Genomic DNA, 12,666 nt, shown 5'->3' with positions numbered 1-12,666 from the left:
AGATGCTGGTAAAAGGCAGTGAAATGCCGAGAGTCAAAGGAGGTGAGAAGCCTCCCATTGCCCTTAAGAAAACCTGCAAAGAGCTGGAAGAGCCCCGGTGTCGCGAAAGGGTATTGTGAGCACCTAGAAGCAGAAAAGAGGCAAGAAATATGCACCTGGAGAGTACCCGAAAAGTCTTTTTAGGACCGTATGCTGGGTGCAACAGAGAGATGCCCTCTGCTTCCTTTGCAGTATTCGTATTTTCGCGAATATTACACTGTTGATAAACAAAGAGTATGCTTGAGAGCCCATCTCGAGCAATACATCAGGAAAAACTACCTAAAACACGGTTTCCAAGTGGGCTCTGCAGGAAAAAACCATAAGAACAAAGACCAGCTTGAGGAACAACTACGACTGCACTAAAACGCTCTCAACCACATTCTTCACAAATCGTCACGGCCATCGATAATCTCATACATGGGATTCGTGTTTTCAATACCGACGTTCGTAGTCCACATCTTGAAATCCGCGCCAGAAGAGCCATCCATCGCGCTCATGACCGACCCAAAGGACCTGCACGCCTCCTGCGACGAAGGAGACGCGAGGCAGTAATCTGCGAGCGTCTGGAAAAGGCGAGAACCGGCCTCAAAATATACGTCTTTAAACGAGGTTTGCAGCAGGTGGTGCGGTGTCTTCTTGAGCTGGTTGGCAACACGCCTTCCGTGCTGCATCAGGTAAGAATCAACTGCAGAGCGGATGGTGTCGCAAATAGTGGAAAATGGCTCAGAGTCTGCATCGTTTCCACGCCGCGCGACAGACTTTTGGCATTCTTGTTTTGCGATGTCACTCCATGCCTCCCAGAACTTTTGGTTGGGGATTTCGCGCTTTTTTGCGCTTCCGAGTGGGTTTGTATCACGGTGTTGGTATGCCATGCGGACAAAATCGCTCTTCTCCTGGCACCCAGCGCACTCCAGTCCACGGTCCACCAAAAAAGCACGAAGATCTTTCACCTTCATCTTCTTAAAATCAGCCTCCGTCATGCTGGCCGACACCATTGTGACGGCCAAAGCGAGAATAAAAAGTGTTGTGAAGACTCTCATTTTTTCCTTGGAATCGAAAAGCAAAGTTCTGAAAGACAACCGCACATGTGCGCGTTAGAGGGAATAGGCGCGCCCAAGAAAATAGAAGACAAAAAATTGAAAAGAATATTTTGCTTTATCTTGAGAGAGAGCTCGCGTGCCTTTGCACCACAAAGAAGCCCAGAACTTACTGACTTCAACTCTTTTCAAAAAAAAAAGCACATGAGTACATCTGCGCGATATCGATGTGTGCGACCAGCACAGAAACCGATATTGATGTTTTTAAAAAACCTTATCGGGGTCCCTTCATATTAGTTCATTTTTTGTATTAAACGCTGTAACGCTACAGATGTTCAAGCAATATATCATTTAATGAAAAAAATATTATAGCTTACAGGCCTCACCTACGCGTAGTTTGGAAAAATGTGGCGAGGGCTAATCATCATCAGTAAGTGACCGCGCTCGCTTCGACCGACGCTCTTTTTCCTTGCCTTGCCTCCGGAAAATGTCAGCAAAAACTTGCTTTGCAACGCCCTCAAATTCATCCTGGGCAAAGTACGAAGGGCTTGACTCCAGCAACCACTCTTCGGAAACAGCTGTCACGGTTCTGATGTACGTGTTGCTAGTGAGAACTAGCTCGTTGAACACCACAAATTTGGGACGGCGGTTCAGGTATGTTGATGGAAAAAGAAGGCATTTCACGTCATCTTTGAGTGTCATAAACTGGTGCTTCGTCGGAAGAGAAAGCGCCACCTTTGTGAAGTACCCCTTCACAATGGCACGGCGCAGCTCGTTCGCAAATTCTAGCTCCGCAGGAACGTCACCACCCTGTACGCGCCGCTGCTGTGCTGTATATGTGCTGCAAATTGTCAAATTAAGGCGTTGCATGATCCCAACAAGTTGGCGGTAAATGTTCACCGCCTGCTTCATCACCCGGGGATTGATGTAGTTCTCAGTACACCAAGAGGTGCTTTGATGTCTCACCTCATAGAATTCATTGAAGACATTCAAGTAGGCAATGTGATCCCCTGTTGAGTGGTAAAATTGTTCGCGGCACCGCATCGCACGACCTCGCTGGTCATTTGAGGGAGTGATAAATGGATTCTGCACCGAGAGCATAGCACAAATTCGTGCAACATCATCGGAGGATCCAAATTTAGGGCTATGGAAAAGCATAGATGCCATTTCTGGCTCTACGGGAAACTCCGACATTAAACTCCCCTCCTCAGTAAGATTGCCGTCGTCGTCCAGTGCACCAAGGTAATTGAGCAACTCCAACGCGCGCATTAGCGTTTCAGGGGCAGGCGGTTCCACAAAATCGAAGTTGACCAAATCCTCGATACCCATTTTTTTCATATGTAACACAATACTGCCAAGGTTGCAACGAAGAATTTCAGGGTATGTGTTGGGCTGGAGAGCAGAGTGAAATGATTTCGCTGTGTAGAGCCGAAAGCACTTCCCTGGCCTCGTTCGCCCGGCACGGCCGCAGCGCTGCCGAGCACTTGCTTGACTAATTGGAGTTACAAGCAGCGACTCAACTCGGAGCTTCGGGTTAAAAACCTTTTGCTTTGAAAAGCCGCAATCAATCACAAAAACGACGCCGTCGATTGTCAAGGAAGTTTCCGCTACATTTGTCGCTACGACTATCTTGCGCGTTCCTTCAGGCACTGTCTGAAACACCTTTCGCTGCTGTGATGGGGGTAGGGCAGAGTACAAGGGTAAGACGGCAACGGGGCCGTGGTGACAATTGCTGCTGCTGTGCTCCGCCATCCGTATTCCGGTTTGGAGGCGCTCCACAGTCGTCTCGATCTCATCCTCACCGGTCAAAAAAATAAGTATGTCACCCTCGCCTTCATAAAGATGAATCTGCGTTGCTGTGCGAATAGCAGCCTCCACGTAGTTGGCTTCGGGTGTTTTAGAGTTGTAGATCTCAACACCATACATCCTACCGGATATATGGACCAGCGGTGCCTCCGAAAAGTATTCCTGAAAGCGTTTTTCCTCAAGGGTCGCGGACATCACTATAATACGAAGATCCGGCCGCTTTGGAAGAAGCTCCTTCAATGTGCCAATCAAAATGTCCGTCGACACGGTACGCTCATGAGCCTCATCGAGAACAATCACACTGTAGCGCCTCAACAGCGGGTCCGTCATCGCCTCGCGCAGAAGCATACCATCTGTCAGATATTTTAGACGTGTTTTTTCAGAACTCTTATCATCGAAGCGGATCGAGTAACCTACCTCCTCGCCGAGCACGACATCCATCTCTTCAGCCACGCGCTCGCTGACACTCGTTGCCGCAACACGCCGGGGTTGTGTGCAAGCGATACCGCGCTCCGGCTTGAGTTCCAAAATGTATTGCGGAACCTGAGTTGTCTTTCCACTGCCTGTTTCTCCGACGAGAAGTAGTGTCTGATATCGATTCACCAAATTTTGAATACGCGACTTGGCGGCAAAAATAGGGAGCCGCTCGCGACCTTTCAAAAGAGTAAAATAACGGGAGCTGAATTGCTTTCCCGTTAAAGGATTGCGGCTGCCGTGCTTCGCCTCCATTTTTGCCTATTGCCTATCCTTTTGTCTTTGAAAAAGAATATGTCATTCGAAAGATGCGGATGAAATTAATCTTTTTATTTTGAATGGGCGAGAAACATGAAACACATTTTTAGCACAGAGGACAAGGCAATGATCCTGGTACTTATGGTAGAGTAACTATCTGTGATGACGTGGCGTACACCGACGGCTGAAGTCATCGACTCAGCCAGGGAGGCGAAACCGCTGCCTTATAGGAGGTTTTTTTTGAGGAATCTGAGAAAGCATTACTGGCGACTTGCTGAGAACACGGAGCACTGTATTCAGCGCTCAAGTTCTCAATACAACAGTTGACCACATTCTTCGGTGTATTGAATCTGTTTTGCGGTGCATTTCGGCTGACAACTCTTGTGTTTACACATCATCGGAAATATTAACTGTACGCTCAGCATGAATTAGCCGGGTGTCGCGCCCCGTGGCCCCTCGCTGTCCAGCAATGACCGCTGAGATACCCAAAAAAAAAGTCGCCCAGTCTGTTAAAAGCAGTGCGCCTCAAACGTCAGAAAAAGATGCTGGATGAAAATCCCTGCTGTTGTCCTCTCACTCCCCCCCCTCCGCCCGCCCCCCGACCTCAAGGGAGAGAGACACAGACAGCAGGCGACCCTCGGCGGCACCAACCACCCCGCAGCGAGGCGCTCTGCCCAAAAGCCTGACAAACCCCCCGTTAAATTGCCCAAGGACACACAAAGTACCGAGGCCGCCCCCACACCAGAACACCGCAGCGGCAGTTCCACTCATTTACAGAACCGAGCCCAACACGAGCCAGGCCAGGAGCGAAAGCAAGCCAAACACCCACACCGCACGCGCTACGGCAACCCCGCCCCAGTGACCAGTGGTGGAAAAACGGCGATCGCCCAGACCCACCTCTTTTTTTTTAGCCAAACCAACCACGATTTTCACAACCGACACCTCAGTTCCCCACCAGATCGTATCAAAGTCTCGAATCCTCTCTCACCAACTCTTCCCCGAATCTGTCCAAACCAGCGCCCCCCCCCCGTCCCCGGATTTCTCACACCGCCCCCCCCCTCTGTTTTTTGAACGTCCCTGTGTCCGACCACCCCTGGGACCCTTGGGCCCCCAAACCCCCATTGTTAGGCCAGGCGCCCCCCCCCTCCTGGAAGCAAAGCGCCTGCCGTCCGCTCCGAGCCGAAGTCGTGAACCATCGGTGGGGGTAAAGGAGACGTTTGCAGAAGTTGTGCCGCAGAGAATCGCATTCATTATTGCATTGCTTTGGGCACCATGCTTATTATCGCGACGATTTGAGAAACACATTAGCACATCCCCCTATCCTCTTGCGATTCGCTGTGCTTGTCTTGGCCGTCGTTTTTGACAAAGTCATACATGCGCCGCATATATGACTTTGAAACGAGGTGTGGGGCGTCAAGCTGCCGTGGTTGGCTCAGCTCATTTAAGAGTTTCCCACGCAGGTCGGGTTATTACAAGGTGTGGAAAGCTACCACGACAGTTATGCAAAGCACCTGCCCCGCGGTGCTTTCGGTCTTCCGAGGGGAAAAAAGGAGGGGGCAGCGCCACGGCACACTCTCCCGAGTGGGCGAAATACTGGCTTAGACCCTTCTTTTCGGGCGGCCAGGGGGGACCCAAACAGAGAAGATCCGTTTTCCACAACGGCGATTGCAAACCGGTTCCCCACAACCCTGACCACTCGTTGGCCTGAGCCGGGTCAGCCTTACAAATTCTATTTGAATTTCAAGTATTATCGCCCAGAGATCTCAGTTTGGTGCTTGTTGCAAAACACGGAAAACTCGCAAGCAAGCCTGGACCCCCCAACCCCCATCCCAGCGCCGGCGTCCGTATGGACAAAAGGCATGCAAGAGCCCGGTGTGGCCGTGGCGGGCCGGCATGCGGAAGGGCAGGAACAGAACCACCGGCCAAAAAAAACACCAGCCGCGGGGACAAAAAATAGAGCGGAAGCAGAGGCGGGGCCCCACACCGCACCCAGCCAGGATGGGGCAAAAGCGCGCGGAACCAAGACCCCCCATCGACCCCCAACCACCCCAGAACAAAGATCAGCACCAAACAGCTGAGACCAAGCGCGGGGACCACCACACCCGCGACAGAACCACAAAAGCACAGAACCCGCGCAAGCACAATAGCACACCAACAGCAATGGCAGAGGGCGTGGGAAAGCATTCCGCTCGAATTGTCACCAGCAGGAAGTCCACACGCCACCGCACATGGACGTCGATAAACACTAGCAAAAAGCATCCCTGGCGTCCTCCTGCGCGTGGCGTCCTCGAAAATTCCCCTCAAAAAAGAAGTCCGACTATAACCTCGACCCCGCGACACCGCCAAAGCCCGCCACACACAGTAGTATTTCCACTCGGCGGATTAACATTCACCCGGGCAAGCCCTAAACGTAGAAAGGGTCACCCCAGAACACCCAGCCCCCGAGGACACCCGGGCCACCCCAAGCCTTTGCAAGAACCAGGGGGGTTTGGCGCGGTCGTGGCCCATCGGGTGTGAAACCCGCTTCGGCGCAGACGAGAGGCAGCGCAAACACGCAATCAGCTCAGGCGATTTGCGGGTAGCCAAAAAACACGCCACCTTGCGGCAACCACCAGCAACGCCCACGGACTACCTTGGGGATTGGGGCCGCGCAAGCCGGCGGTTTCCCGGCGGCCCCCGTTGTTTTTGAGTGGCGCCGGCAAAAAGAAAAAACGGCCTGAACGTTTCCCCTTTTGCTAAATCGAAACGCGCTCTTACTTGGCTCGGGGAAAAATATGCTGACAAATAGTGAAAAATACCACCACAACCAATCCGCAAAGCTCTCATTAGATAAAACCATCCCCTGCCTTTACCGCAGAGGGTTTTGGCACGGGCTAGAGGAGGAATGAGGATACAAAAAAACAGGCCCCCATGTTTGCGCAGACGTGATGCGTCTGTTTGAAGGTGAAACTTGCGGGCACTCCCCAAAAGTGTTCCTTGCAACTGCATTTCGTGCCGTGGGGTATTTTTGCCATGTGTGGGCCTGGGCCCCGTCCGCAACACACGTCGGATGCCACCCACGTTCCGCCACAGCGCGGTTCCCACCCAACCCCACTTTTTCAGAGCCCCATGATGGTTTCTAATCGGGGTGGTTGGAGCAAGCGCTCGCAATCACCGAAAGGATCGTGGTTTCGAGGACGCGTGTGTGGCGCGTTTTCTCGGTGTCAGGTTTCGCAAATCCCGGGGGCGTGTGTGTGTGGTGGTGGGGGGGGGGGGTGCGCCTCCCCATCCCCACCGCCCCGAAAAGGCGCGCAGGCCCCCCGGCGCCGCAGGGACAAAAAACCGAACCAAAGGCACCGACGACACAGCGCGACAGTTATGCCGTAAGCCCCGTGCCTGCCGAATATCACCCCTGGTACCGATCCTAAGCCCCCAAAATGCAGTATAATCGGACCTTGTGCTGGGATTGCTGAAATTTGAACTTCGTTGGCGGTGGCGCATGAAACAAAACAGGATGGGTATTCGTATCTGTTTCCCCCGCCCGCCGCCAAGTCCGTGGTGCGGAAGCTGGCACATCAAAAAAGATGATTCGCAACGCGCTGTGAAAGCGAATTGTTTGCGGTGAGATTTCTCAAAGGCGCTGTTTTCCTTAGTTATCCCTAGGCGTTTTGGAATAATTTAAGGCAACGAAGCCCACAAGATCGCAGATGACCCCCTCATTGAGGAGGGGCTCGCGCCAACCGGATGAGCACAGACTGCTCCGCTCGTCCCGGGGACCAGTTCAACCGTCCACTAAGACTGCAGCGCGCGATGCGGCGCCACGACGAGGCATCATTGCCCATTTTAACATTAATTCAACGAGGCCTTTGGGCTCGCCGGGGGGAGGGGCAGATATTGCGTTTACCGGCTCCGCGCGGGCGCCGGCCTATACTTTCGGATTCTCGTGGCCCCGCTTTTTAGAGAGGGGAACCTGGGGTTTGGATGATTTGCTAGAAAGCAAGGGGCTACCATTGAGACGCCCACCCGTGTCAGGCTCCTTGCTGTCATTGGCTCTCTGGTTTTGAGTTTCCCGGTCGCTGTTTCACCCGGGATTTTTGCGCGGAGGTTTCTGGCGCTGCGGGCCTTGGGATTCAGTGTTGGATTCGGATACTTCGCGCGCCGAAAGACGGTTGCACACTTGGCATCCGACTTGCGTTGGCTTTCATCGGTATTTATCACTCACTTGGTCATGTTTAGCCGATTCAGCTATGAGTTTAAAGGTGCAGAGGGTTGTGCATGGGCTTCCTTCGTAAGTCCCCGGCTCCTGTCAAAGGTATGCATTCCCGACGCTTGGGCGGCGCACATCGGAAGGCACAGGTTGGTATACCAAGCAAATCGGCACAGACGACGGGGATATCTAGCTTGACTGATGTCCATCTTGCACGCCAAAAATGAGGCAGTGGCGCCCTGCTCCTCCGCATCTTTAGAAGATCGCAATAGCATCTTCCCACCCCCTCGCGACGTTGAGAAAATCTGAACGCTGTGGGCGGGCGCGGGGTGCGGGGTCGTCGAATCCAGAGGATCTCGGCGTGTGGATGTTCGTGGGGTTTGTGGTGCGGTGGGGTCCGGCCGGTTTGGGTGGTGGTGGTTGCCGTGTGCACCGGGTTCTCCTAGCGCTGGTGTGTGTGAGGGGGCTGCGTTTGCGGGCCTTACGGTTAAAAAAGTGCGGCCAACAAAGTCCCGCCTTCTCGGTGACCACGCGGCGGGGACGTAGCTTAGGGGTGCCGGGCCCGGTGCGGCCATCGTTTGGTGAGGACTGTTGGTTTCAGGGGGCCCCCCGCCCCTCTCCCCCAGGGGCCTGTAAGGGGTCAGTGGGGAGTAGTGGTTGCTCGCTCGCTGTGGGGTGGGCGCTTTGAAACGAAAATGCGTCTCAGGTCCGAGGAAATTGTTTCCTTTTTCCCCTCATATATATATTCTGGAAAAAGGGTGTGTGTTGGTTTTTCATTTTTTTTACTCCGGTGGGTGTCGCTTTTCGGGAATTTTCGCGTGGGTGTGGGGGGGGGGGGTTGGGGCCGTGCTGTCCTTGCGGGCTTGGGCGTTTTTCATTTTTTCACTAGGTCCCCCTCATTTAAAAAAAATGCCGTATTTTTCCCTAAGTGGGATATTTTTGTCTCCCTTGGATTCAGTGCCTCGCTGCTTCTCCAGTGCGGGGTTGTCTTTTCCTTTTGGTGGGCTTGTCCCGGGGGGAGGGGGGGTTATCCCACATGAATTGTTATGGGTCTCTGGGCTCCCCCGTCTTGTCTGTCTCCACGCGTGTGGCCCGTTCGTCGTTTCCTCTTTACTTTTTTTTTCCGTATACCGTGCTTTGATTTTGTTGCTTCCGGCGGGGGTCAGTTTTCTCCGAAAGGGTGGGGGTTAACCCTTCTTCTGAGGCTGGGTTTTGGCAGGGTCGTGTCGCGCTACCGAGTCGTAAGTCCTCGCCTCGCGCGTGTGTTATGCCGCCGCTTCCTCTGATGGCCGATTTTTGTACCCTATTGGGTCTCAAAAGCATGCCCAGGCGTTATCGCCCGGGGGTGCTCTCCGCCCCGCGGGTTCCTGCCAGTGTGTCATGTTTCTGCCCCGCGGGGTCTCTCTCTCTGCGCCCGGCCTTATCCCGGGTGTTGGTAGGGGAGGCCGCTTGCTTTGGCTCGCGAGGGCTATGTGTTTGGTCGGCGGCGGGGGAGGGGTTGGTTGGTTGGTCGTCTTGTTCGGGAGGGATGGGGGGTGGCGGGCGGGGCAGCGCCGGTGCGGGGGCTTTTCGAGTCCCAAAGGCCGGCCCGCGGCGGCGCCCCCCCCCGAAGCGGCAACGCGCAGGGCGATGGGGGGATGGGGGTCGGGGTGGCAGGGTGAAGAAACAAGGATACCAAAAGGGTCCTGGCCTAAATAACGTGGGGAAAATAACTGCTGATTCCGGGGCGAGGGTGATGAACTGTGTGGCGACAATCGAGCTGCGTGGCTAAGACACCGTTGGGGAGCCGTGTTGTGCAGCTCGACGGCCAGCAATGCGACCAAAGACGACGCACTCCAGCAGCGAATTGCCGCCAAGACGGTTGCCCCCGTGCACGCCGCCAGTCACCTCGCCGGCACCGTAGAGACCAATGATCGGTTGCATCTGCTCATTCAGGATCTCTGCCGACGGAGAAATGAGACAGCCACCCATCGTGTAGTGTATCGACGGCGTGACATGGGCGACGTAGAAAGGCCCCTGGGGACCCAAAACACACGGGAAGACGTTTTTGCCTGTCTTCGGGCACGGATTTGAGCCGCTGGAGATCATCTCGTACTCGGAAAGGGTGTGCAACAAGTTGTCCTCGGGGCATCCGATGAGGGCAGCGAGGGCGGAAGCATTGGCAGCCACTGAAAACAACCCCATCTTCTTCCAGTAGAAGTTCAACAAGCTGCGGCCAAAAGCGTCAGCAGCCGCGTCGTTCATTACACAGTACGCATAACGGCGACTCTCCGTCCCGGGGTAGACGTTGTTTTGCGCGATGATTGCCTCCGACACGACGGAGCGCAGATCCAACTCGTTCACGAAGCGCTCACCGTTCTTGTTCAGTAGCACGCCACCGGAGCCACGCAGTGCTTCGGGGCCAAGGAAGAGTGTCTTGGCGTTCGGATCCTTCGGGTTCAATAGACCGGTCGGATGCAGCTGGACCTTGTCCATGTCGACAAGTTTTACACTTAGCTCATTCACCGCCTTGATACCATCGCCGGTAGCCCACACGCCGTTGGTGGTGGGGAACGACGCTAGGTGAGGCGCGTAACGCTGGAGCAGCGAGCTGGTCGTGTGGTCGTTCGAGAAGCCCCCGGTGGCGAGAATGACGGCATCGCCCAGTAGTTCGCCGTTCTGCATCTCGCCATTTCCAGTTTGAGTGGTGTATATGACGCCGCGCACCACCTCAGTACCATTTTCTTTACTGCGAACCAGTGAGGTGAAGCGCGCATTGGTTATGATGCGCACGGTGTTGGACAGGTTCGTGCGAAGGTAGTTTTCTAGCGTACGCACAATCGTGAAGCCGATCGGCAGCGGAGTTCCGTCCGGCTTGTCTGGGGCACGATGGCATCGTTTGCGACTCGCACCACCGAGCTGTGTGAGGGTAGTCAGCGGGATGCCAAATGAGGAGAGCCACTCGACAGCTTCTGCGCTGTGATCGGAGAGCGTTTTCACTAATTCTGGTTGACAGGTGCCGCCCTTTCCTGAGGCGAACGTATCCTTCTCGAAGAGGTCACCGTTGTCGTCGACGTTAGCGGCCTTTTGCACTGCCGTCCCCCAGCCGTTGATACCAGATGTGGCCTTGGCGCTATTGCCGCCCAGTCGCGCTTCTTTTTCGAGGAGTACAACTTCCTTGGCACCTTCACGGGCGGCTTGGATTGCAGCGGACTGCCCTGCAAGTCCGCCACCGATGATGATGACACGATTTTGTGAAGAGGCTGGGGAAGTCATGGCGGGGTCCGGGAGTGCGGCCTGGGTCTGATGTGCGTTTGATTGATCTATTGCAGGGGTTGAGGTGAGGTGAGAGGCAGGGGAGAGGACGGAAGAGGTCTCACCTTGTGTCGAAGGTAGTATCCACCACCACTTTCGGTTTCCTCCACTCGTTTTGCTGCTGCGAAGCGCAACCCACACGAACAACAAGAAAAGTCCAATGCACACCACGAGAACACGACGCGGCGTGATGAACGAGGAGGGGTGCTGGCGGTCGACAGCAGAGCGGTTGCCTCGGCGACCGTAACCGTCGCCAGGAGCAGCTATCGCCTGCGAGGAGCGAGAATTGGCGCTGTTGTTTCGACGGCGCACGGACTTGTCAGAGAAGAGGTTCATTTGCAATCTAAACTGCTGTTTTTTTTTTAAATAACCCCCCCACACCCTGAAGCAATTGAATGAGTTTCCTAGTACCTTCGGCTCCAACAAAAGATCTTCCCAAGAGGAGAGAGACCTGAGAGCGAAGAGACCAAACAGCCGCTAGGTCAGTTATTTGCCTCTGTTTTCTCCCCAAGCAGGGTGAACGCTGAAAAATACGACGGGGGCGCACAGTGTGAAAATGAGCCAAAAGCACACACACACATACACACAAAAGAAAAAGGAGAGGCAAGGAGTAACGGCGTAGACTTCGTCGCTAGCCTGAACCAGAATAACGTACGTGCGGAGATGACAGGGAGAATTACGATTGGTCAATGAAAAGACGTTTCGGGTGTTGCGTGGATGCGTAGGGTGAAGATGTGTATGTGAAAAGTTCTTCTCTTAATTCCCCTATCTGACCCGTATTGTATAAAAAATATATTGAAGAATAGAGAGAGTGGTCGCCGAGAGAGAAGTACGCAAATGCGAGTGTCTATATATCTGTTGCACAAGCATGCTCACTAAGAGGAGCGGACGTGGAGCTGACCCGAGATTTCACGTTATTCTGTGATCAACCGGGAGTGCAACGATAACGCAGGTGCTGACGCATTCTGGGCACAGGTTGTTTTTGAACAATGTTGTGCTTCAAGACAGGTGGTAATGGTGGTGGTGGTGGGGGTGCTTCAATCTTGGCGCTGCCGCGTTCAATTACTATTCGGAGGGAGAACAATAGATAGGTACGCGTTGTGACCACTTGGACCCGTTGCCCAGCTGGAGAAAAGGGTGGGGCGCAAGGGGGTTTGTGTCGCCGCGAACAGGAGAGGAGGTGGATAGGCGACACCAGAATAAGATGGAAAAGGAAAGATGAGGACCACCTCCAAAGACTGTGGGCACGTCGAGTGACGCGCAGAGGGCGTGCGTGCAATTAGTGAAAAAACCGTACAGCTTGTATATTTAAACCGCCTGTTTGTAGGGACACAGCAATAAGCCCCCCCGGGGGGGGTTGAGACCAAAAGACATCCCACTTCTTCCCATAATTTTCTTTTCCTTCCCCCTGAATACGACGACCGAGGTGCGTTAAGGTAGATCGACCTTCTCTCCATCTCAATTTTTTTTTACATTTCCTTCACAATTGTTTCCTCATACCAGTGAAAGTGCCTAAAGGCAAAAAAACTCCAAGGAAATGAGGAAACAATCTCCCCTCCTCCCTCCCCTCCT

At 53.9% G+C, this 12,666-nt stretch overlaps 3 protein-coding genes across 3 annotated transcripts; all 3 read right to left on the bottom strand.

The window, feature by feature from the left end:
- Window positions 1–422: 422 nt before the first annotated feature.
- JKF63_01112 (uncharacterized protein) lies at window positions 423–1,079 on the bottom strand (the record flags this gene model as incomplete). The annotated part of the gene is made up of 1 exon (XM_067897161.1): window positions 423–1,079. One exon carries the CDS (start codon window positions 1,077–1,079, stop codon window positions 423–425), a length of 657 nt encoding a protein of 218 aa, XP_067753318.1.
- A 414-nt stretch (window positions 1,080–1,493) lies between these two features.
- On the bottom strand, window positions 1,494–3,611 carry JKF63_01111 (uncharacterized protein; the record flags this gene model as incomplete). Its single annotated transcript, XM_067897160.1, has 1 exon — window positions 1,494–3,611. The coding sequence occupies one exon, from the start codon at window positions 3,609–3,611 to the stop codon at window positions 1,494–1,496; it is 2,118 nt and encodes a 705-aa protein (XP_067753317.1).
- A 5,956-nt stretch (window positions 3,612–9,567) lies between these two features.
- On the bottom strand, window positions 9,568–11,430 carry JKF63_01110 (uncharacterized protein; the record flags this gene model as incomplete). The annotated part of the gene is made up of 1 exon (XM_067897159.1): window positions 9,568–11,430. The coding sequence occupies one exon, from the start codon at window positions 11,428–11,430 to the stop codon at window positions 9,568–9,570; it is 1,863 nt and encodes a 620-aa protein (XP_067753316.1).
- Between the last annotated feature and the right edge of the window lie 1,236 nt (window positions 11,431–12,666).

The sequence above is a fragment of the Porcisia hertigi genome, chromosome 35, assembly GCF_017918235.1.
Source record: "Porcisia hertigi strain C119 chromosome 35, whole genome shotgun sequence".
Classification (NCBI taxonomy): domain Eukaryota; phylum Euglenozoa; class Kinetoplastea; order Trypanosomatida; family Trypanosomatidae; genus Porcisia; species Porcisia hertigi.
This window is presented reverse-complemented; position numbering and strand designations above follow the sequence as displayed.